General features: G+C 45.9%; 1 protein-coding gene across 2 annotated transcripts in view; it reads left to right on the top strand.

Moving 5' to 3' along the window:
- Positions 1–26,088, top strand: part of LOC104335612 (unconventional myosin-Vb) — a 177,919-nt gene that overhangs the window by 119,740 nt on the left and 32,091 nt on the right. For both annotated transcript variants that reach the window (XM_075446518.1, XM_075446517.1), the window contains exons 21-27: positions 2,259–2,498; positions 9,448–9,687; positions 16,121–16,205; positions 17,612–17,760; positions 18,535–18,654; positions 19,466–19,603; positions 21,293–21,355. In XM_075446518.1, coding sequence (XP_075302633.1) covers positions 2,259–2,498; positions 9,448–9,687; positions 16,121–16,205; positions 17,612–17,760; positions 18,535–18,654; positions 19,466–19,603; positions 21,293–21,355 — 1,035 coding nt within the window. The remainder of the gene's footprint in view (positions 1–2,258; positions 2,499–9,447; positions 9,688–16,120; positions 16,206–17,611; positions 17,761–18,534; positions 18,655–19,465; positions 19,604–21,292; positions 21,356–26,088) is intronic.

Raw genomic sequence — 26,088 nt, 5'->3', positions numbered from 1 at the left:
CACACGGTGATGGCAAGTGTTGCCATTTAAAGCTGTGCAAGCAAAAATGATTTTGGCAGCAGCACCTCAGCAGAGCAGCTAAATGAATTTAGTCATTCGGATGCCGGAAGGTATTGTGGAAATCTGGAAATGTCACTTGATCTAACCCATGCTCTGCAGAAACCTCCCTGGCAAACCGAATTTGTGTCTGAGCCGTGCTGCAGATGCTGTTTCCAGCATGGGAGGAAGATCAGTTGGATCTGTCGTGGAAGGCATCAGGTCGTTTATTGGTATAGATCCCTCTTTAATTAGTTCTCTCCATTAGCTTTGTGTCAAACCAGGAACTGAAAGCAAGGAAGTAAAGGTTTGAGGACAGCAAGTGATACAGTGAGAAATCGTTTGTCAGGAAACTGAGAACAGCTTTGGGGAATCTTCTGTCCGCTCCTCAGATCCAGCCCTACTTTGGTAGTCATGCCTACATTTATGCCTGATTGTGGTCACGGGAGTACTCAAACAAGTCAGAGACATAATGAGCCAGGAGGGTAGAGCCTGCTCCTGGAGATGATGGAGGTTACCTGGACCAGCGAGATGAGGGATGTCCTCTGAAACAGAGCAGCTGGATGCTGGTGTTGTGCTGCTGCTGCTTTTTCAGCATCTGTTTTTTCAATCGAAAGCCTCTGCAGGGGAGGCAGCTGGTCCAGCATTTAAATTCTCTGTGATTCGAGACAACCCAAAAATCTTAAGAGGGTGTAGAAGTGGCTGAAGGTCAGGCCTCTGAAATCTGAACATCCTTAATCTCTGGAGCACCTGGATATAGGTGTTGGATATAGGTGTGAGTTCATGCTCAGCAACAGATGCAGAGCTGCAGGTGATGCTCCATGGGGTCAGGGCATGCCCAGTGCCCACCAAGACTTCGCTGTAAGGCTGGAATAGGTCCCCAAGGCAATGCAGTGGGGTTTCTTCTTGCTCTTTGGGCACCCCAGCCATCTCTGTCTGTGAGAATTCAAAGTCTGGAGACATACAAAGCTCATTTCAGAGTAACTCCTACTGCATCCTAAGTTCACACAACCACTTTATTCTGAATTAGAATTTGCAAATGCTGAGAAAGCCTTAGGGTGCAACAAAAGATTTGTAAGAGAAGCTGATGTAGTACCGTTTCTGATAAAACTTATCCCAGATTAATAACAGCAAAGTGTCTTGTAATCTTCAAATTCTCCTGGTATTTCTTTCCTCGTAATACTGCAGCATAGATCAACAAAAGTAAGTTATTAACAACGTGCTGGTTGTATCTCTAATGCGTCAGCCTTCAGTTTTAGAGAAAGGAAATGAATTGCCACCTACTGAAAAGATTGCTGAAAGTTTGGGGGGAAAAATCCAATGCAGAAGTGCCAGAAGTTTCACAGAACCAGATACAAGTTTCTAGAAATTGAATCGTGCAAGAGAACTGGCTGCAGACTGTAGTGAAAGGACTCCAGGGTTTTGTTTGAAGGTTATCTGTATGATAAGAAATTCCACCAGGGCAGTATTTATCTGCAGTATAAATTATCAGGAAAAAAAAAAATATCTGATGCTGAAGGGACAGTGAGTTTCCCAGCTGAAACCAGGACACTAAGTGCTGGTGTGTCTGTTAATGGCTATTTATTCTGCTAGCTGTGGATCTGAGTACTATTCCGAGGTGGTCCATGAAGTCTCACTTAAGCCGAGATGTCTGCTGTCCCCATTGAGTCCCCTGCTCACCAGCCAGGATCATATCCTCTCAGGAAAAATTTCTCTACTGAAAGAGCGGTCAGGCATTGGACCAGGCTGCCCGGGGAAGTGATGGAGTCCCCATCCCTGGAGGTGTTCAAAAACCATGTAGATGTGGCACTTGGGGACATGGTTTAGCAGGCATGGTAGTGTTGGGTTGATGGTTGGACTTCATGATCTTAGAGGTCTTTTCCAACCTTAATGATTCTATAATGCTGTCATTTCACTGACCAAGCAGGTCTTGACTCTTTTTAGAGAGCAGCGTGGTTGCTAACAGAGGACAGGATGTGTCCTGCCTGCATCAGTTGAGCGCAGTGACTGGAGAAACCACCCAGGAGGGTGGATTGAAGTACCCCTTCCCATCTATGAAAGAGGATGCAGAATAACAGCCTCCATCAGGACACTCCTGCTTGGAGGAGAGGCCCTTTTCAAGGCAGATTGGGAAGTGTCGAGTGCTGTGTTGCAGCCAAACCAGGGCCACTGCTACAGGTCACTTCTCCCTTCATTGTCCCATTTCTGCCCGTGTTTTGTAGGTCCTTGCGGAGCACAAAGCCACCATCCTCCAGAAGTACGCCCGCGGCTGGCTGGCCCGCACTCGGTTCCGCCAGGTCAGGGGTGCCACCATCACCCTGCAGTGCTACTACCGATGCATGAAAGCCAGGCAGGAGCTGAAGGCGCTGAAGATTGAGGCCCGCTCAGCACAGCACCTGAAGAAGCTCAACATTGGCATGGAGAACAAGGTGGTCCAACTTCAAAGGAAAATCGATGAGCAGGTACGTCCCGAGCTGTGCTGGGACAAGTGTGGTCCTGCTTCTGCTCTACCTCTCCTCTGTTGTCCTTCCTGGGAAGGATTTTATCTTACTGTGATGTCTGGGAAGGATGTCATGGTGGTGTCAGCCTTCTGCTGCTGCTGGCCAGACAGTTGTAAGGGTGGGACACCACCATCGAAGTGCAGATGTACTTGGATCTTGGGTCTCCACCTTGCTGTCTGAAGAGCTTGCTCAGTAAGCTGCAAAAGCTGTATTGTAATTGTTGTGAGAACTGCCCAGAAGGATGCGGAGAGGAAGATAAGATGGCAATTTTGAAAGCTGTTGCTTGAAAACCCAAGCCAGATCCGCGTGAGATCTATGTGTCGAACAGGCTTTGGGCTGGGTTGTTCCATTATGCTTTCTGCTTTGCAACGACTGAGGATACGGAGCGTCTGCCACGGTGTGTTGTACTGAACCATGTATCTTGTGAGTCATGTTACCTGGAAGGTAAAAGGTAATTGGGTAAATACTCACTTTGCAGAGTAGTTTGAGCACAGTTGTGTTACTGGATGTAACAACTGTTCAGAAGTAAGAGCCATGATGAGGTGTCAGATGGCACGATGGAAGTGATGGAAGCCTGTGGAGATGTCTAGATGGTCTTACTGTGACTGCTTGATCACAGAGAGGTCTTCATCAAATGCCACATATCGTTAATGAGCTACAGAATAATAGTTGGATTACACGCTTAGGAGGAGGGTGTTCTCACCTACACTAACATGAGTAAGTTACTCTTGATAGAGTACTAGAGTAGAGCCCAGTGTGCCCGCTAATATTAGTGGAGAAATTCACATCCACCCATATCCTTAAAATGCCCTTTTACAGGCAGGGGAAATGTTCTCTGTGAGTCAGGATACCTACTTTTTCCTAGTACCAGTTATCAGTAATTGCAGTTTATCATTATGTTTGGGATGTGTCAGCTCAGGAAGTGTGGGCTGGATGAGTGGTCGGTGAGGTGGATTGAGAACTGGCTGAATGGCAGAACTCAGAGGGTTGTCATCAGCGGCGCTGAGTCTAGTTGGAGGCCGGTAACTAGTGGTGTCCCCCAGGGGTCAGTACTGGGCCCAGTCTTGTTTAACTTCTTCATCAACGACCTGGATGAAGAGTTAGAATGTACCCTCAGCAAGTTTGCTGATGACACCAAACTGGGAGGTGTGGTAGACACACCAGAAGGCTGTGCTGCCATTCAGCGTGACCTGGACAGGCTGGAGAGTTGGGCAGAGAGGAACCTGATGAGGTTCAACAAGGGCAAATGCAGGGTCCTGCACCTGGGGAGGAACAACCCCATGCAGCAGTACAGGCTTGGGGCGGACCTGCTGGAGAGCAGCTCTGTGGAGAGGGACTTGGGTGTCCTGGTGGACGACAGGTTGACCATGAGCCAGCAGTGTGCCCTGGTTGCCAAGAAAGCCAATGGGATCCTGGGGTGCATTAGGAGGAGTGTGGCCAGCAGGTCGAGGGAGGTTCTCCTTCCCCTCTACACTGCCCTGGTGAGGCCCCATCTGGAGTACTGTGTCCAGTTCTGGGCTCCCCACTTCAAGAAAGATGAGGAGCTGCTGGAGAGAGTCCAGCGAAGGGCTACAAGGATGGTGAGGGGACTGGAACATCTCTCCTACGAGGAGAGGCTGAGGGAGCTGGGCTTGTTCAGCCTGGAGAAGAGAAGGCTGCGAGGGGACCTTATAAATGCTTATAAATATCTGAAGGGTGGGTGTCAGGAGGATGGGGCCAAGCTCTTTTCAGTGGTGCCCAGCAACAGGACAAGGGGCAACGGGCACAAACTGAAGCAGAGGAAGTTCCAGCTGAACATGAGGAAGAACTTCTTCCCTCTGAGGGTGACGGAGCCCTGGAACAGGCTGCCCAGGGAGGTTGTGGATTCTCCTTCTCTGGAGATATTCAAGACCCGCCTGGACAAGGTCCTGTGCAGCCTGCTCTGGGTGACTCTGCTTCGGCAGGGGGGTTGGACTAGATGACCCACAGAGGTCCCTTCCAACCCGTACCATTCTGTGATACATCACACACCGTCTCCTCGCAGCCTTAAGTCTCTCCCATCACTCTATGACATGAGAGGTCTTGTGATGAAAGTGATGGGAAATGACTCCGTATCCTGGGCTGCATCCAGAGCAGCGTGGCCAGCAGGTCAAGGGAGGGGATTCTGCCCCTTTACTCCGCTCTCATGAGACCCCACCTGGAGTCCTGCGTCCAGCTCTGGAGCCCCCAACAGAAGAAGGACATGGATGTGTTGGAGCAGGTCCAGAGGAGGGCCACGAAGATGATCCTAGGGCTGGAGCACCTCTCCTACAAGGACAGGCTGAGGGAGCTGGGGCTGATCATCCTGGAGAAGAGAAGGCTCCGGGGTGGCCTTAGAGCAGCTGCCAGTGCCTGGAGGGACCGACAGGAAGGATGGAGAGGGGCTTTTCTCAAGGGTGTGTAGTGATAGGGCAAGGGGGAACGGCTCTAAACTAAAAGAGGGCAGATTTAGATTAGATATTAGGAAGCAATTCTTCCCCATGAGGGTGGTGAGGCACTGGCCCAGGTTGCCCAGAGAAGCTGTGGCTGCCCCCTCCCTGGCAGTGTTCAAGGCCAGGTTGGATGGAGCTCTGAGCACCCTGGTCTGGTGGAAGATGTCCCTGCTGATGGCAGGGGGGTTGGAACCAGATGATCTTTCAGGTCCCTACCAACCCAAACCATGCTATGATTCTATGACTCTGCGTTGGCTCAGATACTGCAGAGTCAAGACTCCCGGAGATTTGCATTACTGCCAGCCGCTTTCGTTGCTGTATGAATTGGCTGCAAAGTGTGCACCGCAGTGGACTCTGACTTTTATACCGGTGTGTTTAATTTTAAAAAGCCAGCTTGCATACTTTGATTTTGCATGCAAACTGTAGCTTAGGAACAGAAAACCGTAGGCAGAAGGTTATATATAATCAGTATATCAGAAACCTGTTTGCTGCGACCCTTCATCTGGAGGGTATTTGGTGGAATTAATTAGGACAAGTTGTTTCAGGCCCACATATTTGGGCTGGACTTGTGCAATGATTGTGAATATCTGCATTAGGTCTGCTGAGCCGCTGGACTTGGCGATGGAGCAGCTGTATTAATTTTTTTTTGTTTTTAATCCCTTGCCATTTACTGCTGGGAAAAGTGTGAGGGTGGAATGATAAACAAAAAAATCTTTGGTTAATGTTGGCTTTCCTGTCGCAGCTTATGAAAGCGGCAGAAAGGTCTGCTTTAGGGAAGGAGACACGGAGAGCTTCTAAGCAGGCAGAAATAATGGGCTGGAGCTTCGTCTTGATCTCCCTCGGTCTCTGCGCAGCCCGTTTTGAAGGAGTTGCTTTGATGCTTTCTGTGTAACTTTGGCAGGGAAGAGTTGCTGCTCTGTATTACTCGTGGTAGTCTGTCCGGTGAGCTAATTTTAGCCATCACTTCAGGACTGACAGGTTTCCCTGGGATGCTTTGGATGTGCTAATGAGCACTGTTCCAGTGGACTTTCTTTTCAGTGCATTGGATTTTTTTCCTGTCAGCAGTGAGTTTGTTGCATCATATTTTCCCTGAGGTATCTTGGTTTCAGCCTTTGAGAATCAATAAACATGACCTTTTAAAATGCCAAGTAACTTTTTAAGAAAAACAGATTTGCAGATAACCTGGAGAGCTGCAGTTGTGTGGTTTTTCTGACTACCCGTGGAAGAAAATATTCCTGTTTCTGGTACTTTAGCTCATGCATGAATAGAGATGCAATACTCCATGTGCCCCTGAGGAAGAGAAGATCTTTCTTTATAAACACTGAAACCTATTATTGTATGGCAGCCTTGGCTTGCACGCTCCAGCATCTGTAACTGGGTCTTTTTAACTCTGTTTCTAAATCAGGTGAGGGATTTTTTGCACACACAAGAAAGGCTTAAATCTGTTTTGCTGCGAAGTATCAGCACTGGACCACTTTTTTTATCCACATTGGACCACTTCCTTTTTTTTTTTGGTTCTTTTCAGTGAAGTTTTTTAAAATGTGTATGCTATAGCTGCCTGAGACACTTTTAAAGCTGTTACTTGATTTAGTGTTATGTGTTCATGCAGCCAATATTTCGACTCTGAGCTCCCTGCACTCCCTCTGCAAGCGGCAGGGTCTCTGTGAGCATTTATTGTGAAGAAAACGACTTTCAGTAATGGTAGTGATGAAGTTGTTAAATCTGCCATCGGTAGCAAAATAAATTCTGAGTTGGTTTCTGGAGCTTCGGTTGAAACCAGGAGTGTCCCAGCTCTGCTGGGCTGGATAATGATTTAAAATAAAACAAGTTCAAGTTTAACGAGGTCTGTTGAGCCATCTCCAATTGTAGTAGGGACCGGCCATTTCACAGAATCACAGAATGTTCGGGGTTGGAAGGGACCTCTGTGGGTCACCCAGCCCAACCCCCCTGCCGAAGCAGGGTCACCCAGAGCAGGCTGCACAGGACCTTGTCCAGGCGGGTCTGGAATATCTCCAGAGAAGGAGACTCCACAACCTCCCTGGGCAGCCTGTGCCAGGGCTCCGTCACCCTCAGAGGGAAGAAGTTCTTCCTCATGTTCAGACGGAACTTCCTCTGCTTCAGTTTGTGCCCGTTGCCCCTTGTCCTGTTGCTGGGCACCACTGAAAAGAGTCTGGCCCCATCCTCTTGACACCCACCCTGCAGATATTTATAAGCATTTATAAGGTCCCCTCGCAGCCTTCTCTTCTCCAGGCTGAACAAGCCCAGCTCCCTCAGCCTTTCTTCGCAGGAGAGATGCTCCAGGCCCCTCATCATCCTCGTAGCCCTCCGCTGGACTCTCTCCAGCAGCTCCTTATCTTTCTTGAAGTGTGGAGCCCAGAACTGGACGCAGTACTGCAGATGGGGCCTCACCAGGGCAGAGTGGAGGGGAAGGAGAAGGCAGAGTAGAGGGGAAGGAGAAATTTTGGTATGAGACAGTAAATGCTCTCTCATGTCTCTGGTAGCTAACAACAAGAAAAAGCATTCCTGTGCATTTATCTTAGGTCTGGACTGAAATCTCAGTTGGCTGGTGTGTAAAATGATATGCATAAACCTTGGGAGACAAAGCCGTGAAACGTTGTGTGTCGGAGAGCAATCAGAGACTGGGGGAAGCAGCAGGGATTGCTGAACCGGAGTGATTATTGCCGTTCTCTGCAAAGCTTTTCTCTCCAAATGGATCTCTTGTGTAAATTGCTTTGGTCATTGCAGAAGTGTTAATTCCTTAATACCACATGAACGCTGGATTTTGGTGTTCATTGGTAATTCATTACAAGGGAGCAAAGGAAAAGATGTTCATGACCCTCATTTACTTGTGATCATAACGATGGTAGAAGAAACGATCCTACGAGCCGTTTTGGAGATCTAATAGAGACTGATCCTAAGGGTGGGTGGGAATTTCAGTATCTGCCAACTCACCATGCATCTGCACAGGGGTCTGCCTGGTCTGGAAAAACCTGTGTTAGACCTAGAAGGTAAAATTCTCTACTTTCCTGGGTGGTTCTTTTCTTTTCCAGGCTGTAAAGTTCTTTGAAAACTCCGTTATATGGGAGCTAGCAGGAGACTGTAACTCTTGCAGAGATAGACCATACCTTTTTTATGTTGATTTTTTTTTTTTTTTTTCTCGCTTACTTGACTCTGGTGAACATCTTGGAGGAAGAAGTTGCATCTCGGGATCTGTGACTTTGCACCTTTGCTGCTTATCTTGACCAGTCAAAAATTGTATATCAGGACTTCCCTAGTCCATTGACTTTTTTAAATGATGCGTTTGTGTCTCTTAAGACTTTTGTCTTCTGGCTTCTTCACATCAAGTTTTTCTTAGCTTCCATATGAACTAAAAGCTTCTGGATGGAAGGAGCAGTTTCTCACAAGCTGGTGTGATTCTGTTTGGTGACTAAAGCTCTGAGAAACAGCAAAGGACTAAGTTGCAGATTACCAGGACGCTCATCTGGTCTGGACAACAGTCTCTTGCCAAATATTTTCCAGCAAGCACAGGAAAGACCAAAACTGGTATTTCTGATGCTCAAGTGAAATATCCACCAAAGTCCCATTTGGGAAAGGAAAGCCTTTTGGATTTGTTGTCCAGTGAGTGATATGAGCCGAGATCTTTAAAGCTGTATTGAAAGCTTTCAAAAAGGAAACTTTAAAAAGCAGACTACATTTTAAATTTCAAAATGGTTCCTTTGCTCTCGTGGTTATCTACCTGCCGTTAGCAAAGCTACTTAGTTGGCTCTTCACTGAATTTCTTGGTCTGTTGTAAACTCGTTGTTTCTGGGGCTGGCTAATAATGATGATGTTTTATTAGTCACCATGTAGTTGCCATTGACTTTGATTTGAACCACAAAAATCAAAGCTGCTGATTTTTCAGGTCTCAAGGCTTGGGAGAAAATCATTGCTAAGTGCTTTAAAAGAGAAAATCTGAGCAAATAAAGAGACTGTGCCTTAAGGCTGGGGTTTAGGGAGCTCTTTGTGCTCAAGGCTGCAATTACACTACAGTGCATTGTCGCCCCAGGTTCCTGCGAGCATAGGAGTCAGGAATAAAAGGATAAGCTGCAAACCCCATAATACAGACCAAAAAAAAATTGCAAACCAGTTGCATTAAACGACATTGTTTGGAAGCTGTAATAAGTGTCGGGTTTTCGGTCTGGTTGCCGGTGCTGTCAAGCGTTATTTGCCCTTGCTTCAAGTGTAATATCAATTTAACAAATGCTTTTATAATGGTTACCAAAATATTCTTGAGCTTTTGTCACAGTTCTGGAATTTTTAGCTTTGTGAGCTTTATTAGCATACTTACAGAAATGTTCGTTATCGGAAGTTTGTTACCCACCATGCTCAAGGATTTTTGACGGTCGCTTTTGTAGGGCATCAGTGCATGCATTGATCTTGCTTATGGTCTTGTTTTCTTCTTTTTGGGATGTTGGCTGCAGAACAAGGAGTACAAACTTCTGAACGAGCAGCTCTCTAGGTTCACATCTGCCCACTCCTCCGAGGTGGAAAAACTGAAGAAGGAGCTGGTGCAATATCAGCAGAGCCACCAGGGTGACGGCAACCAGCTTGTCAGCTTGCAAGAAGAGACAGAGCGCCTCCGGCTGGAGCTTGAAAAAGCTCATGGTGAGAGGAAGGTGGTGGAAGACAGCTACGTTAAGGAGAAAGACCTACTGAGAAAGGTACATGTATTTGTCACGTCTCGTGTTGCGTAGGTGGTCATGCTGGTTAAAGCTTGCCCTTCACAAATCTGAAGGGGAAAGACTTAATTTCTATTCTTTAGTGTTTTTTTTTTTTGTCTTTTTGTCACTGAATGCCCCTAGAATTTGCTTTTTAACCATGTCATGGGGCAGCAAGGGCAGGCAGACATCCCTGCAGGAGCACAGACTGCCTCATGTCAGGAGGATCATAGAATCATAGAAAGTTTTGGGTTGGAAGGGACCCCTAGAGGTCATCTAGTCCAACCCCCCCGCAGCGAGCAGGGACACCGCTAACTAGATCAGGTTGCTCAGAGCCCTGTCCAACCTGGTCTTGAATGTTTCCAGGGATGGGGCCTCCACTACCTCTCTGGGCAACCCGTTCCAGTGTTTCACCACCCTCATTGTAAAGAATTTCTTCCTTATATCCAGCCTAAACCTACCCTGTTTTAGTTTAAAACCATTACCCCTCGTCCTGTCACTGCTGTCTCTACTAAAAAGATTGTCCCCATCTTTCCTATAGGCTCCCTTTAAGTACTGAAAGGCTGCAATCAGGTCTCCCCGCAGCCTTCTCTTCTCCAGGCTGAACAAGCCCAACTCTCTCAGCCTGTCCTCATAGGAGAGGTGCTCCAGCCCTCGGATCATTTTTGTAGCCCTCCTTTGGACCTGCTCCAACAGTTCCATGTCCTTCTTGTGCTGAGGGCTCCAGAGCTGAACGCAGTACTCCAGGTGAGGTCTCACCAGAGCAGAGTAGAGGGGCAGAATCACCTCTCTCGACCTGCTGGCCACGCTTCTCTTGATGCAGCCCAGGATACGGTTGGCCCTCTGGGCTGCCAGCGCACATTGCCGGCTCATGTCCAGCCTTTCGTCTATCAGTACCCCCAAGTCCCTCCCAGCAGGGCTGCTCTCGATCCTTTCATCCCCCAGCCTGTATTGATAGCGGGGATTACCCCGACCCAGGTGTAGGACCTTGCACTTGGCCTTGTTGAACCTCATGAGGTTCACACAGGCCCACCTCTCCAGCTTGTCCAGGTCCCTCTGGATGGCATCCCGTCCTTCTGGTGTCTCAACCATACCACTCGGCTTGGTGTCATCTGCAAACTTGTTGAGGGTACACTCGATGTCGCTGTCCATGTCATTGATAAATATATTGAACAGCACTGGTCCCAGTATGGACCCCTGAGGGACTCCACTCGTCACTGGTCTCCATCCGGACATTGAGCCGTTGGCCACTACCCTGTGGCTGCGACCATCCAACCAATTCCTTATCCACCAAACAGTCCACCCATCAAATCCATGGCTCTTCAATTTAGAGAGAAGGATGTTGTGGGGATGCCCAGTCTTGGTGCCTTTTGTGCTGCCAACCACGAAGAAACTCCCCAAACCCAGACCCATCTGAAATAAAGGCACTGAATAACCGTGGTTATGCCAGAGCTTCATGTATATACAATGATTCCTTGTGGTGTCTAATGCAAGAATACTGGAGAAGACTGTCTTAGATGCTGTAAATATTAGGAAGACGTCCTTCCTCAGCCCATCTGCCACGTGGTCCGTGGCCATTGCAGCTGGTCATAGTGGCTGGTGGTGTAGCTACGTGCAGAGTACGACCTGCGTGGGGACCAGCTCATCCCTTCCAAGCAGAGGCACTGCCCCAACACCAGCTAGGCTGATTGTAACAACCCTTTTTTAGGGTTTGGAGCTGTGATGTGGACTTAACTCCCCCCCCCCCCCCCCCCCACTTCATACGTACTCCTAAGCTTGCTGGATCTCTTGAGGTGAAGGTGGCCCAACGCTGCCGCCATCGTTCAAGAAAGCTTTCTAGTGGCAAAAAGAGACTTCAGAGTGTAGAGGGTTTTTGCAAATAGTGAAAATTAACCTTTTACCCTGAATTTCTTTACTGGTCAGGTTCATTCTGAATAACCTTCACACCCCTTCTCATAAGCTAAGGCACTAAGGTATGGGTTCAGCTTCCTGCTGCAAATGCTTGTGGCTGCTCAGGTTAAATCTGTGATCTTTCTTCTTCTGTTCCAACAACTGAAGGCGGTTTCTTTGATCCTGAGATTGGAAAAAAAACTTAGGGCTTTTCTACTCAATACTTGCATAGAAAAAGCTGGTTTGCAGCTGTTACTCTAGAATAGTGCTTTTTGTGTGACAACCTGAAGAAGGGTTTCTTTTGAAGATTTAAAAAAAAAAAAAGTCTGGGGTTAGCTGGGCATTTTATGGTGGAATAGTGCCCAGACGAGGCTTTTCTAGGGTGCTTCACCCAGCAGCACCTGCCCCTGCCAACAGCCCCTTGTGGGTAAGCCCTGGGATGGTGGGTTCAGGCAAGAAGCTGTGGGGACTGTATGGTCAAGATAGCTTAATCTGAGCACCTAGCACAGCTGCAATGTGGTTTTGGGGTGTGCTTCTCAAAAGGGTGCTCAGTCCGTATGCGTGTTGGCTCTCAGCGGCACCAAGAGTCGGAAAAGCAGTTACTCGTTGCACATGTATTGCACCTGCACAGGGACGTATGGAGTCAGCAATTTTCTCCAGCACCAAATTAGAAGATGTTTTTTTGGCACAGGGCTCAGTTCAGTAGCTGGCTGCAGCACAAGCTTTTAGAGGCTGAAAAGATGCTTTATTTCGAAGGTGATGCAGCTGGGGAAAACTTGCTTTTCTTTGTTCTTGATTGCAAATCCCCTTCGAGCGCTTGGAAGAAAGGGTGATTTAATGACCAAAGAAATGCTTTCAAAAAGCATGAAAACAAAGCAAAAGCTTTCCCTTGTCATAGAAGTGCCTGCAGCAGAGCAAATGCCATGTACTTTACTATGACAATAAATGGGTTAATTATAAATATTTTCTACTAAGCAGTGCAGGCTCCCTTTTCTGACATTAGCTTTCAGTTGCTCCCTGTGGTTCCTTGTCAGAGGGAAGATGGAGAAGACCAGTTTCCTTCCTGGAAATGCTCAGTTAACCAAAAATCACTTTACAAGAAAAAAATCTAATAGAGATATTTGAGTAGTTCTGATAACAACCAACAGCATGGGGAGTGTTGTGAGACTGAACTCAGGCGCAAGAAACACTTTCCACCTTCACTAGCAAGACCGCACTGTGGTTGTGGTGGGATGCGCTCGCTCTGGAAATGATACCCAAAGTCATCAGATGCTTCAGAGCGAGAATGAGGTGACAGCTTTAACTTTATCAACTTGAGCTGGTGCTGCAGCTTCTGCAAATCCATCTTAGTTATGATTTTGTTACTGAAAAAACATCTTTTAATCTCCTCCTTATAGCTTTTCTATCTGACTTCTTAATTTTAGAATAGCCTTTCTTATTCCATTTTGCGATAATTTAAAACATCAGATCTGGGTGAGTACCAACAGCTCTTCCCAGGGCTTTCGGTAGCACCTAATCTCAATTGATGAGCTATGATGATTCAAAGCTTGGCCAACTCCTTCAAAGCTTGGCAAATCCTAAATGCCATCATCTTCTCCTTGTAAGATTAGGGGAGGATTGGAGCAAGAGATCATAAGCAGTTGGTTCCAGCGTGACACTTAAATAAGGGCTGAAGCCATCGTGAGTGCTTCCTACTGAACGTCTTCCCCAGAGATCCTTCAAAGCAGATGCTGTTATAGTTGAAGCACCTTCAAAGGTGTTTCCTGAAGAGAGATGAGCAAGGGATGCAAGAAGTACCAGTGTAGGTACCAGAGATGGAGGTTGTGCTGCTTGGCCGTTGCATAACCTGCTCCGCTTGCCTCTACCTGTGTTTCATGGGCTGTTTTCATTCCCGCTGGGTTTCTGTAAACACAGATGTTGAATTCCAGTTTGTTTCTATTTCGTATGGAAACAGGAATGTAACAAACAAGCTCAGTCACTTAAAATCACATCTGAAAAATATCTATATCCTATCTGGATTAGAGATTTTTAAACCTGGGAATAACTGTTGCGGATTCTACTGAGTCTTTCCGTTCTAAAATATCCCCCCAGCACAGTTGAAAATACTCCAATTTTTATTCTAGTTTTTTTTTCCAACCATCAGAACTTTATCCTCTGGGCAGAGGAGTTCATTATCAGCACCCGTTAAAGAGCACTAGTAAAATAATCCCATTGCCTTGAGTCTTTTCCCTGATGGGATAAACGAGTCGAGTTCCTCGCTGTTGGATTGCAGCGCAGGTTCTCCTTCCCTTCTATCACTCTTGTAGCTCTTCTCCAGTTTTTTAAGAGTTTTTCCTAACTTGAAGACACTAGTGCTGGCCTAATGGCTGCACGTCTGTTATAATGTTTATTTGATGTGCAAATGAAGGAATGGAGTTGATTTTGGTACAGAATATTAAAATCATGGCTCAGTTCAGGGCATTTAAAAGCCCAGTAGCTCTGCATACCTTAAATTGTGTTTTCTTTCTAGTTGTATTCTCAGTGTCCAACTTTCCCACTATATATACAGAGAAGCAGGAGGTTGTAGTCTCATGCAGACAGATGGAGGAAATGGATGGGGTGGTGGGATCTTTCAGTTTCTGTGCATGGGCTGTGACTGCTTCAGTTGTGACTTACAGTAAAATATTTGTTGTGCTTTTACCCTCGCCATTAGTATGTATCGGCATATGCAGCGTTGGATAAAATACCTTGAGTTGAAGGTGCTTGTGTGGAAGGCTGAAGTCTGTGCTAGGAATGCATGCCAGCTGGGCTGCCTATAAATTTAATCTCATGGTGACAGCAAAGTTGTTATTCTCTGGCACTGAAAATGTCTATTATGGTGTTTACAGTGCTGTTTATCGTTGGCATCTTGAGATCCTTCTGCTGTGTGTGGCTGGTTTCGAAGTGTGGCTAGAGGATGCGATGGAGCAGGCATGGGGAATGACATTACACTGGTATGATGTGTCAGTTTGTTCTCCTACCTGACAGCAGCAGAGTCATCCTGCTTAACCGTAGCGGCATATTTCACTTGATAATGTGATTTTTTTTGTGTGTGTGTGTTTTGAGATAATGCTGTTGAACGCATCAGAATTCCTGAGGATGAAGAAAATTGCAGGATAGGTTGCTGTTGGCGTCAGTCCAGCCTTATTGTTGTGCCAAGTGGCTGTGCCTCCATTTTAATAAAGTAGTAGTTTAAATAAAAACAAACCTGTTTTGCAGGATTTAGTTTCTGTTTTCATTAACTGCTAGATATGCCATTACCAAAGGCCCCGGTACACACTATGCATCTCTGTACTAGAGGTTCTGCAGTAGTGTGTGAAGCATTTAAGTGACTAATCATATTACACAAATGGGTACAATACACATGAAGTTAAAAAAGCCTGAGCTATTTAGTGTTAGCACTCAGGCTCACTGTGTCCCTCTGGTGCCGTGAAAAGCTGGAATTGAAGACTCAGTAGTCGGCAGACTATGAAGCAGGGATTCTTTATTGCGGCGCCGGGCGCACAGGGGATCTCTCCTCCAAACGTTGAGCACCAAACACCCTGTCATTTCAGGGTAAATACAATCACAATATAAATATTTATTGTATTTCAGATAAATGCTTAGCATATTCATGACTTTTCCAAAAACTAATTAGCATATGTTAATGTCTTTCACGCATGTCTGTTAGCGTCCTTGGGTGGTCTTTGGGGGTCTCAAGATGAAGGCTTATACTCCTCGTCACAGTGTCTGCTGGTTGACCTTTGTTTCTGTGCAAACTCAGTTCTAGGATCATGTATACCATGTCCTTCCAGGTTGTTTTGCTCTGGTCTCGTTGCCCTCTTGGTGCCTCTTTATCTCTGTAGCTTGGTGCATCTGCCCTCCCAAGGCCGAGCTGTCTAAATAACATTACTTAGGAGTCTTTCTATCTTAGAGCTTTCCTGTCCCCCCCAAAACAGCAAGTCAAGTTTGTCTAAGTAGTGTTATTGAGGAGCCTCTTTATTTTAGAGCTTTCCTGTCTTCTCAAAACAGCAAGGATCTACTTGAGTTTAATTAGACACACTCTAGTAAGTGGAAATTTTACATTTACGGGTATCACCTCTTAACTACTTAAGTACTACGTTGCTTGAAACAGATTTATTTCCCCCCCCAGCATCAGTCAGTGCTTTGACTTGAAGGTAGCAATGAAGCCCACTGAGATGTGGAAATAAACCTCTGATTTGATGACCTGATGGCTTGTAGGAGTTTTACTCCTGCAGATCACGGTCACCAAGTCCGGCTGCTCAGTATTTTGTAAGATTCTGCTGCAAACGTTAATTAAGGGAGAAATGCGCTCGGGAAGAGAAAAGTTCATCTCTTGTTGCAGTGCAGTTCTCCTACGCTTCAAGCCGTGACATACAAAGGGTAACTGGCAAAGCACAAGGGGACAGATCTTTTAAACAGCAAAGGAAGCCCGAACAAAGCTCTCTGTCTCAGGCCAGGTGAAATGTAATCTCTCTGCCGAGGCTCCGACCTGCAGCAAGCAGTAATTCTTTCCCTTGTTTCCTAGCGCATATCTGACTTGGAAGAAGAAAATGCTCTCCTGAAGCAGGAAAAAGAGGAGCTCAACAGCAGGATCCTGTGTCAATCTGAAGGTAAGAAAAAATGCTTATAGCATTGCCTCCACTAAATGAGGAGCTGTTCTCCCCTGAAATTTGTTTTTCTGATGTATTTTGCTATTAGCCCCTACCTTGAAAAAGAGCTAATCTTCCCGGCCCCCTTTCCCGGCGGGTTTTGTCATGGTTTTGTTGTGCGGGTAGTTCTGTTTGTGCTGTCCTGCTGGTGGATGGCAAGGCAGAGGCTGGTTTAATTGGTGAAATATGGAATAAAGTACCCAAAAGGGCTTTTCGGTTCAGTTGCATTGCAGCGTTTATTCCGGGTGATGTGGGAGGCAGCGATGCTGCTGGGGGTGGAGGGTGGAGAATAACAACGTCCCACGATCGATGAGTAAAGGATCCAAGCAACAGCACCGTTAAGGATACTGAGCTGTGACCAAGAATTTCTCCAATGTGACAGGAGTCTGTGAGTGTTTTTTAAAGCAGAGACTTAGAGGAAAGCAGTCTGGGAAAATCCCAAACCACAAAGGAAACTCTCATGCATGTATTGAGCTTTTTTATTTTTTAGCATCCTTTTCAGCTTTGATTTTGTTGCAGGGTTTACAAAGAGCATCATGCATTGTTCTGTTGATGTAGCTATCACTGTTCCGTGGTACTCGTGAAGTACCCCTTGCTCTCAGCCTGATGCAAAATAAAGGAATGAAAATAACACGTTAAAAAGCAACTTGCTGTAAATATTTCTTCGTCTTTTACGGGATGCTTTCGGAGCATGGATGCTCGGGAAAAACAAGTGGAGGGGGTTTGTTTGGTGCTCACCCATTTAAAAGAACACATGGACTCTATTTGCCCAGTTTCTCAAAAAGGGGAGGGACCAGATTTGCTTTCAAAAGGGAGTTTTTAACAAATAAATGAATTTATTTGGATATAAAATACTTTCAACCCCTACAGTCTTACCACCGTAAATGGTTGATGATGACATGAGAAAGGGATGCTGCTGTTGATTTGCTCTTGTGCCAAATCTGGTGGTGGGAAGCAGGCAGAGAAGTCTTTAAATGCAGTGAGTACCACTTCTTAAAAAATGAATTTCCATACTGCGCTGCTCTTTTCTTAAGTGGGTTTATGGCTGGCCCATGGGAGCTGGTGCTGGCACAGCTGAGTTAAGCGGAATAGATCTGATGGTTTGGAGGTGCTGGGGATTTTTCTTCAACTCAAATGGCAGAGGACTGTGCTCTCCGAGCAGAAAAAGTCAAGGTGTTCCAAATGGCGAGGAGACAGACCTAGGCTATAATAGTCTCTAAATGTTAGAGAACGCTTATGTGTGTTCTAAAGGTTCTTGGCAGAGAGCATTTTGTTAGGGAGTCATCGTTATTGGACATATTTACAAGGAGTTCATTTCAGAGAGGATGATCATATATTCTTTTCTCTTTTTTTGTCTTATTTTAAAGATGAATTTGCACGAAACACAGTTGAGGAAAATACCCAGATGAAGAAAGAACTGGAAGAAGAGAGGTCTCGTTATCAGAACCTGGTAAAAGAGTATTCGAGGCTGGAGCAGAGATACGACAACTTGCGGGATGAAATTACTATTATAAAGGTAATGAAACTGAAATTAGCCCTGTTCTGTTGTGTCCTGGACCTGATGGAGGTACCTGGATAACATGGCTCGCTCATTCTTGAAACACTTAATAGAACTGACGTTAGTGTGGTGTTTCTATGACTGAACTTCCACACTGGAGCCGAACCATATGTGTGCCTTGAACGGAGCCTGATCTTTCACGCTGCTCTGGTAACTGCATAGAGATATCTGTCAATCTCGGAAAAAGCTGGTTCATGCTTCTTGTTTTGCTTTTTGTTTTGGTGATGTTCGTGTGTAGGTGCTGGGTTCAAACAAATAACACAAAAAAAACCCAACTCAACAACATGACTTCAGAATTTCAAAAGTTTTTGGGTTCAGCTTTGTGAAAGTGTTAGAAGAACTGTTGAAAATTAGATAAGAGAGTGCTGCTGGATTAGGTGGAAGGTTGAGTGTTTAAAGGGAGCCCCGAAGGGTGATGTGGACAGCACAATCTTGAGCTCAAACTTGCATGTTTGCACTTACTAGGTCTGGTATCATGAAGAGCCTTTAATTCATGCAGAATTTTTCAGCTCAGCTTTGGTATCGCTTCACATTTTAAACTATTCCTTTGTGTTAATGTGAATGTTATGGTAGGGCATAAGAACTAGAAAATAGAACTCACTATAAGGTGACAGTCCTTTTGTAAAGGTAACCTTGATATAGAGACAAATATTTGCTCTAAGAAACAATGCTTTGCAAGGAATCCTTCCTTAAGCACTGAATGCTTTATGGATCTACACCTCTCCTCGGCAGCAAGCACCGGGGCACAGAAGAAACCCGTCCAACCAGAGCAGTTTGGAGTCTGATTCCAATTACCCATCCATATCAACCTCCGAGACAGGAGACACCGAGGATGTTGTACAGCAAGTGGAGGTACAGTCAAGTGGGCAGGCTCGAGGGGAGGAGGATGCCCCAAACATACCAGAGTTCTTTACCCCCTTGCCCTGAGAATTTTCATTCCAGTGCATCTTCACGATTGCTTCGCTGGCGAGCACAGCCCCTGCAATCAGCTGTCTCCTAATGCAGAGAAGAGCAGCATCAATTATTCCCTGGCGATCAAGAATTGCATGGAAAAGGCAAATGTGTTTTGCTTAGGTTTGCTAGAATAGGCTGCTTTTTAAACTCCCCTTTCATGACTCGAGAGCCTGCATGGAGGACAGATATTCCTAGGATCTGCCACCCCACTGGCAGGACCATATTTTGTGTCCCGTGTACGAAGCCTGCAGAAGCCCTTGCTTCCCTTTGCTGGATGCTGTGTTATGTTGTTTTAATATTTCTAAACTGCTCTGAGAGCATTTGCTGAAGCCAAAATTATCACTGTTGGCAATTCTCTAATATAAAACATTCCGGGTAAAGCCAATTAAAAAGCAGCTAATAAATACTCAGCTAGAAGGGACTGTGGAGGGCATTTTAATATTCTTAGCTGTGGCCCCAGGCAGCCCGCCTATCTGTTGGGCTGTTAAACATTCCATGATTTATTGAAGCGAGTCAACTGTTTGTTGACATTAAAAAAAGGTGCTTAAAATGGGGGGTTGGTCTTTGAAAGCATGTGTCTTTCCTGGGATGCTCCTGTTACCAGCTGGGGTCAGAGCTGATGTACCCTCAGGGCTTACCTGGCACTGTGCACCGTTATTAAACTTGACTGAGGTCTTCTGGTTTTTTCCACTCCCCTGTTCTTCTCCAGGAGGTCGGGATGGAGAAAGCTGCCATGGACATGACCCTCTTCCTAAAGCTACAGAAGCGAGTGAGGGAGCTCGAGCAGGAGAGAAAGAAGCTGCAAACCCAGCTGGAGAAAAAGGAGCAAGAGAGCAAGAAATCCCAGGTAAGTGATGGCTTTCCATTGATACCAGTATTTCATGCTGGTAACTGGCTTTCCTTGATTGCCCAAGGACACGTGATGTCGGAACTGAGGTTTGAAAGTGGCAAGTTCAAGTTAAGAGGCAGCAAAGCCAGCTGGGAAACGGAGAGAAACTTTTTTGGCAGCTAAAGACAATTGGACAGAACTGATTTTTTTTTTTTATATATATATAAAGTGGTTATAACGGATTTAGGACAGCATCTTGAGTATCTTGAAAGTGAAATGTAGAGTCAATTTTGGCACGTTTTATTCTGCCTGCGCTGATCCCATTTCCTTCTCTTTTGAGAAATTTGAAGCGCGGCCTGAGTTTTGTCAGCTGAGGTCAGAACGAGGAAGGGGAGCGTGAGTATTTGGAAGGTTGCAGATGGACGTGATGCCGCAGCCTTACGGACACGGGTACCACTTTTTGGCTGGGTCCAGCCTAGAGGCGTGTCTGTGCTCGGGAGCCGTGAGGAGAAAGGCCCTGGTACCCCATGTCTCCAACAAAGCTTTCAATCAATTTGGGTTATCCAAGTGTTTCTTTGCAGGCCTGGCTTCCCCCCATCCAGCAGCGCGTGGCGTACTTCGCAGACATACCAGGCTTGTGTCCTCAGTTTGGCATCGTTATAATCTGTGTGTGGGGTTTTTTTATTTTTTTGTTATATGAATATAGCATTAAAAATGGTATAATAAATCAGAAATAGCAAGATAGCTGCTAGCAGAAGGCATTCTTCCTTTTCTCTGTATTGCAGGCTGGGGATATTCCTTTGATGTGTTCTTTTCCTTCTTGTGAAAAAATATCTGCCTGCAGTTGGAAGTTATTTTAAATAGTAAGAGCGAGATTACTGATAGCCCAGGGGTAACTTAAGAGACAGGAGTCGGTCCTGACTTGCACTGTAATCTGAAAATACAACTCTCTTTAGGCTCCCGTGAGCTGATGTTTGGCATGGGGAGGCTTTTCATAGCAGATCTCCTGGATACATTTTACCCTGCCATCCGTAACCGGGGTTGTGGTGCTTGTTGAGGGGCCGGAGTGGGGGAGACGATGCATGCCACGAACCAGCAGTGCTGTCTGCGGTGGTGTGAAGCAGTAAAGATGCTCTTATAGAAAATGCTGAGCAATTGCCATCACTCTTGGTTTCATAATTGAAATTTCTGGGGCTGTTGTTGCTTTGGGAATTATTTGGTTTATTTCTCTCCGGTGTGTGATCTATGTGTCTGTTGAGAAATGCAAGAAGAGACTCAACAAAATCATCAACCCTAATTACTTACTTGCCTCACCAGATGTTCTTACCGATCACCTCTAGCAGTTTGCAGGAAACACATGAAATAGGAAACTTCCCTAACTGTTCATCCTTATGCCAGAGGCAGATTAAAAACCTGCTTCCTAACCGCTATGTTGAAGATTGTGCCTGTAATGCCATTGTTTGAAAGCTGCAGTGAGCCACAGTAGTCAAGATATTAATGAGAGATTAAACTATTTTCTCCTGAAGCGGCCTCTGCCCCACTACATGTTGCTGGAACTCTGTTTAATGACAATTAATAATATTATTATGGTTGAGTTGGCTGGCAGCGATGCAGCAGGGCTGGCTGTTGATGGAGGCATGCCTAGCTGTCATGTGCCAGTTCCTCTGGCTGCTTTTAAACATTAATTTATCTCTCTAATCCACGCAGGTGATTGAAACGAAGACTGAAGTGACTTCGGACCATGAAGATTTTGCATACAACAGTCTGAAGGTGAGTGAGAAGCTCCTACTTAGTGCTGTAACATATTGCATGGCTACAACAGCCCAAACACATTCTCTGAACGTGGTGATAACCCCAAATCTCCTGTAATCAGTTCTGGAAGTTAGAAATAGCAGTTTGGAAGCCATAGCTCTCCATCAGCTGCTTGGCCTGGGGTGGGCTCACAGGTGTTTCTCTCCCAGGCAACATCTGTTCTGCTCTGGTCTACCTGTTTAAGTCACACACGGCAGTGACAAGCCCACTTACGGTGAAGGGTGCTTTTTCCCACATATTGCCACTGGGACTTTCTTGGGTTTCCTTTGACGTGATGCCGCACGTTTCGGCATTTGTTCTGCGGTAGGTGTGAAGTCTTGTGGCTGAAGCCCACCATGTTGCTTGTTCCAGGCTCCAACTCTGCTACCTGTCTGCTTTCCTTGCCTTCCTGAGGTACTACTCAGGTGAAAACTGAATAAATCTGCTGCGCGGATTGCAGTAATAGCCTTCATCTCCCAGCAGCAGTGCTGGCTGACCATAGTTATCCTGCGTTTTCCCAGTTATTGCCCTACTCTGCAATTCATCTCATTCCTAGGCTCTAAATCCTTTCGGTTCTGCCTCCATCGTTTTCTCCCTACAACATACAGAGTGACCAAAACCTGCTAGTTTCCTGTGGCAGCTTGTGTGGGTTGCATCCTCCTGCTTTAACTGTACCCAAATACTTCTAGTCTTGACTGTTAGGCCAATTCTTATGTCCTGCTCATCCTTGGAAAGCCAGTTTCTGGGATAGGCTTTGTAAGGAGGAGAGTTTGTTGGTTTGTTTTATTTTTTTGGTAGTGCTGACCTACGTTACAGATGCTCCTTCTCTCTCTGTCACCTTAACAAATATTGCAGTACAACTGAGAAATCCAGAGGAACGGGTATTACCCAGGGTAACTTCATTCTAAACCATCTGACAGTAGTAATGCCTATTTTTGCTGTCTGCATCATCTCCTCAGAAGGATGCAAAAAAGCAGAAATTAGAGATGGAAAGGATGTATGTTCAACCCTCACCAAGAGCATACCTCTAGCAGTAGCTTTTTCTGGCACTAGGTCCAGCCAATTTTTAGTCTCTAAGCCTGATATTGTTGTTGCGCATGCTAGACAAGCTGTTTGTGACTGAGGGAAGCCCTGCAGAGTTTTATTGCTATCTCTGTGCAGCCCGTTGGAGAAGAGGAGTGGTAGAGCTTTAAAATCATTGCCCAAGTGTCTTCAATTGATTAAACATGGCTATGGAAACTAAGTTTCTTGGCCTTGTAAAGCAAAGTGAAGTTGCAGTTTGGAAGGGGAAAACCCAGCAGATGAGAACCGCCGCCTGCTTAAATGGCTCCTCAAGTTCTGACTTTTGTGTGAGTTCACAAATTGTGTTTTCTTCAGGTTTTAACCCAGGAAGTTCAGAAGGGAAATACTAATTATGAGTTTTCCTACTTTCTGCATTCTTAACATGCTAACATACGTGGTCCTACGTGTCTAACAAACCTTAATAACTCTCCATTAATACCAATTCATAGGCATAGGTAGCACGTGTTACAACAAAACAGGGTTCTTTAGCCTAAAGCAGGTAGAAGAGGAACTTGCAAGGAAACAAATCTCAGGGTTAGTTTTTAGTGGTGTTGCACTGCAAGAGTTTCTCTTTAAGGATCCTCCAGCACAAGGTTCTCACTGGAGTTGCAGGAAAATGAGTGGAGGGTTGCAACAAGGCAAAACCAGGTCTAAGAGCTTGCTTTAACGAGGTGCAGACCTTCACAGACCAGCTGTAGCACGTGATATTTTGGATACTGGCACTTCTCAATGTGGGACGCTGCCTGAAGTCTCCGTCTGCAATGAGTGACTTGCTGCTGACTTGGAGTGCTGCTTTTCCCTCCTTTCCCCATGACAGCTGCTGCTGTGACTATAACAAAGCTCTTCCTGTCTTCTCTCTATTTCTCTTGAATATTTGTATCTCCAATATTTATACTCTCGCTGGCTCCTTCAAGAGTCTTGCATAATTAGATTTATTTTTCCTTTTTGCCACCTTAAATAGTCTTTATCTTGGAGAACTAGGCTGAGGTGTCTAAAAGCTTACACGTAGCAAACTCTTCCTATGGATGCTCTTGAGATACCACCTGACAGAGGAGGAAGGGATCTTGGCTTTGATGCGCGACTGATGGACTATCTTTTGGAAACTGAGACTCCTTAGTTAGGAAAGGTTTTAGAAAGGTGGCTGCAGTGTCTTTTCAGAAACCAGTCTGTTTCCCTGGCCTGAGTTTTGACCTAGGTGAGGTGTGAAGGCTGTTACTGATGTGGCTGAGCAGCTCATCGTGGTGCAGGAGTCTTGCGCTGGATGGGGGAGGAAGTGCTTGGATAAGGTCATGGACAACCAAGTGTTTGGTTTGGGTGTATATGTTTAAATACAATAAACAGTGCGAATGTAAATGTATTTATTACTATATGCATTTTAAAATGATACTTACAGATATCAGTTTGGGTAAATATGGTTATTGCTGAAGAGCAGGTTTTATTGGGAGTTAAGGACGTTTCTGGGTCTCGCTCAGTACTTCGTGACCTGAGTCTTCCCTGCCTTCTGTTCACTTTTGGGTCCTATTCAAGATATTTTTGTCCTGTACTGTCACAGCACAGGGGAGCTTGTGCTTGGTGCAGATTTTGATGGAGGGAAGGCACAGTCCTTGCTTAGAGAAGCTCATTTGGGTAAGTGTTGGTTGTTTCATTTTGTAGTGCCGCCAAGGAATGTGAGAAACTTGGGCTAACACTGGTATGTTTACAGCAGACATAAATTATGTGTCCTTTTTAACAGATAAATAGAGTTTTCAGTAGATGCTGTCCCAAAATATGCCCAGCCGGGTGTTTGGTTAGCCACGATGCAGGGCTGGAGGGATGTGAAACTCCTCACTTATTCTCCTGGTGGGAGATGTGTCCTTGAGTTACACCTGTAGAACAAAAAGTTCCCTAGTGAAAAATGTATTTTCTGGCTTGTTCGTTCAGGCTGGGAAAGTGGGAGTGAAAGCACCGAGAAGTCCTTGCCCCGACTCTGTGTTCATAGCAGGAGCAAAATGCATAATTCAGTTTCTCACTCTTCGCATAGCTGGGATGTTTGTTTCATCCCTGAGACTTGGAAACTCATCACCAAATGACCTTCTAGAGGATTTTATTTTCTTTTCCTATCGAATACCAGAAATAGAAGAGAGGACAAATTCCTGGCATGGCAGTGCTAACCTCTGATTTACACCGCCTCGTACTTGACCCGGCAGTGTTCTGTGAACCCCTCCCTTGAAGAGTGAGGCTGTTTCCATCGCTGTTGGGGCTTGGGTACCCCTTTCACATCTCCATAATCCCATACCTGCTGGGACAAGTGCGAGTTCAAGTTCAGGATGTTCTGGCTGTGTAACTTGTCAGATAAATCAGGGCTATCGGACTATGCAGAAGAACGAGCATTTCTCACAGCACAAGTAGAAATTTCCCTTTCCACATTCAAAGCATTTTATTTTAGCTTCTGTTCTGCCATCGCTGATGCTGGTGGAAAAAGTGTGTACAGGCAGGGGACAACAGGCATCTCGCCTGTGTCTATAGAGATTTTAACATCACTTCATGAAAGCCACCAAGAAAAGAGTTTGGTATCCATTTTCCATGGTGCACACGCTTTTTCAAACTCTTATTTTAAAAAACAGTTATAGAAAAGCCAGCGTCTCATACGCTCCCTCTGCTGAGCTGTGGTTAATGTGGATGCGGAGGAATTGCAGGATCAAATGCATTTATCTTTTTTATTATCTTTTTTTTTTAATGTAAGATGGTATAAAGTACCTGAATATGCTCCATTACTGATGGTGTGTGTTGAGCTAGGAGTGTGTCCAGATGCCAGATCAGCTGGTGCGGAGGAGAATGGAAAGAAACAGGCAGAAACCGGTGGGTCGGGATAAGGGCAGTTTAACAGAACAGCAAACAAAGGGAACAGGAACAACAACGATACAGAGAAGGAGACAACACAACACAAACTGCACAACCCAGAGAGCCGCTCTCCCAAACCGGACCAGCGCACGCGTGCTCCCGAGCCACGAGAGAGTTCCCCCTGCCCAGCTCCCCCCCACCGGAACCCCACGTGACGGCACATGGTATGGAATACCGGGCTCTGTTTGGCCAGGTGGGGTCAGCCCCCACTCCCCGGCTGTGCCCCTTCCTGGAGTCCGGTGAAAATTAACCCTGTCCTGGCCAGACCCAGGACACACAGCTGTGTTAGCTACACACTGTATAAATTGTATAAATTGCCCCCATCCTCCCCAGCCATTTTTGGATGTATTAGCTCACCTAGCCAAAGCTGATAAGGAAGTGGATATCCCACAGCTAAGAGGGATCATGCAAGAAACCTGTGGAAAGGGTGAAAAGGCAGTGAGGAGAAGGAAACATCTGGATCTCAGCGAGGAAAGAGCTTGTGCTATTGTAGACATTAGAGAATCCACATGGCTGGGGGTCAGTCCCTGGGAAAGTGCTGACCCTAGATCAGTTGGACACCAGACTTTGCAGCTCGCTGGCAGGTGTCTCGGTTTTTGCCATGTTGGATATGAATTCTATTGGGTTTTGGCATTGTCCAAGAGGCCTGGGGACAAGAGGGAGCGGTGCTGGGTGCCACCACACAGATCTGGTGCAAAGAGAAGGTCGATTGTTGGGATTGGGCCATGAGCAGGACCCGGGGGGTCAGGTTCGAATCCCCAGCTGTGACC

The sequence above is a fragment of the Opisthocomus hoazin genome, chromosome W (assembly GCF_030867145.1).
Source record: "Opisthocomus hoazin isolate bOpiHoa1 chromosome W, bOpiHoa1.hap1, whole genome shotgun sequence".
NCBI classification, from domain to species: domain Eukaryota; kingdom Metazoa; phylum Chordata; class Aves; order Opisthocomiformes; family Opisthocomidae; genus Opisthocomus; species Opisthocomus hoazin.
This window is presented reverse-complemented; position numbering and strand designations above follow the sequence as displayed.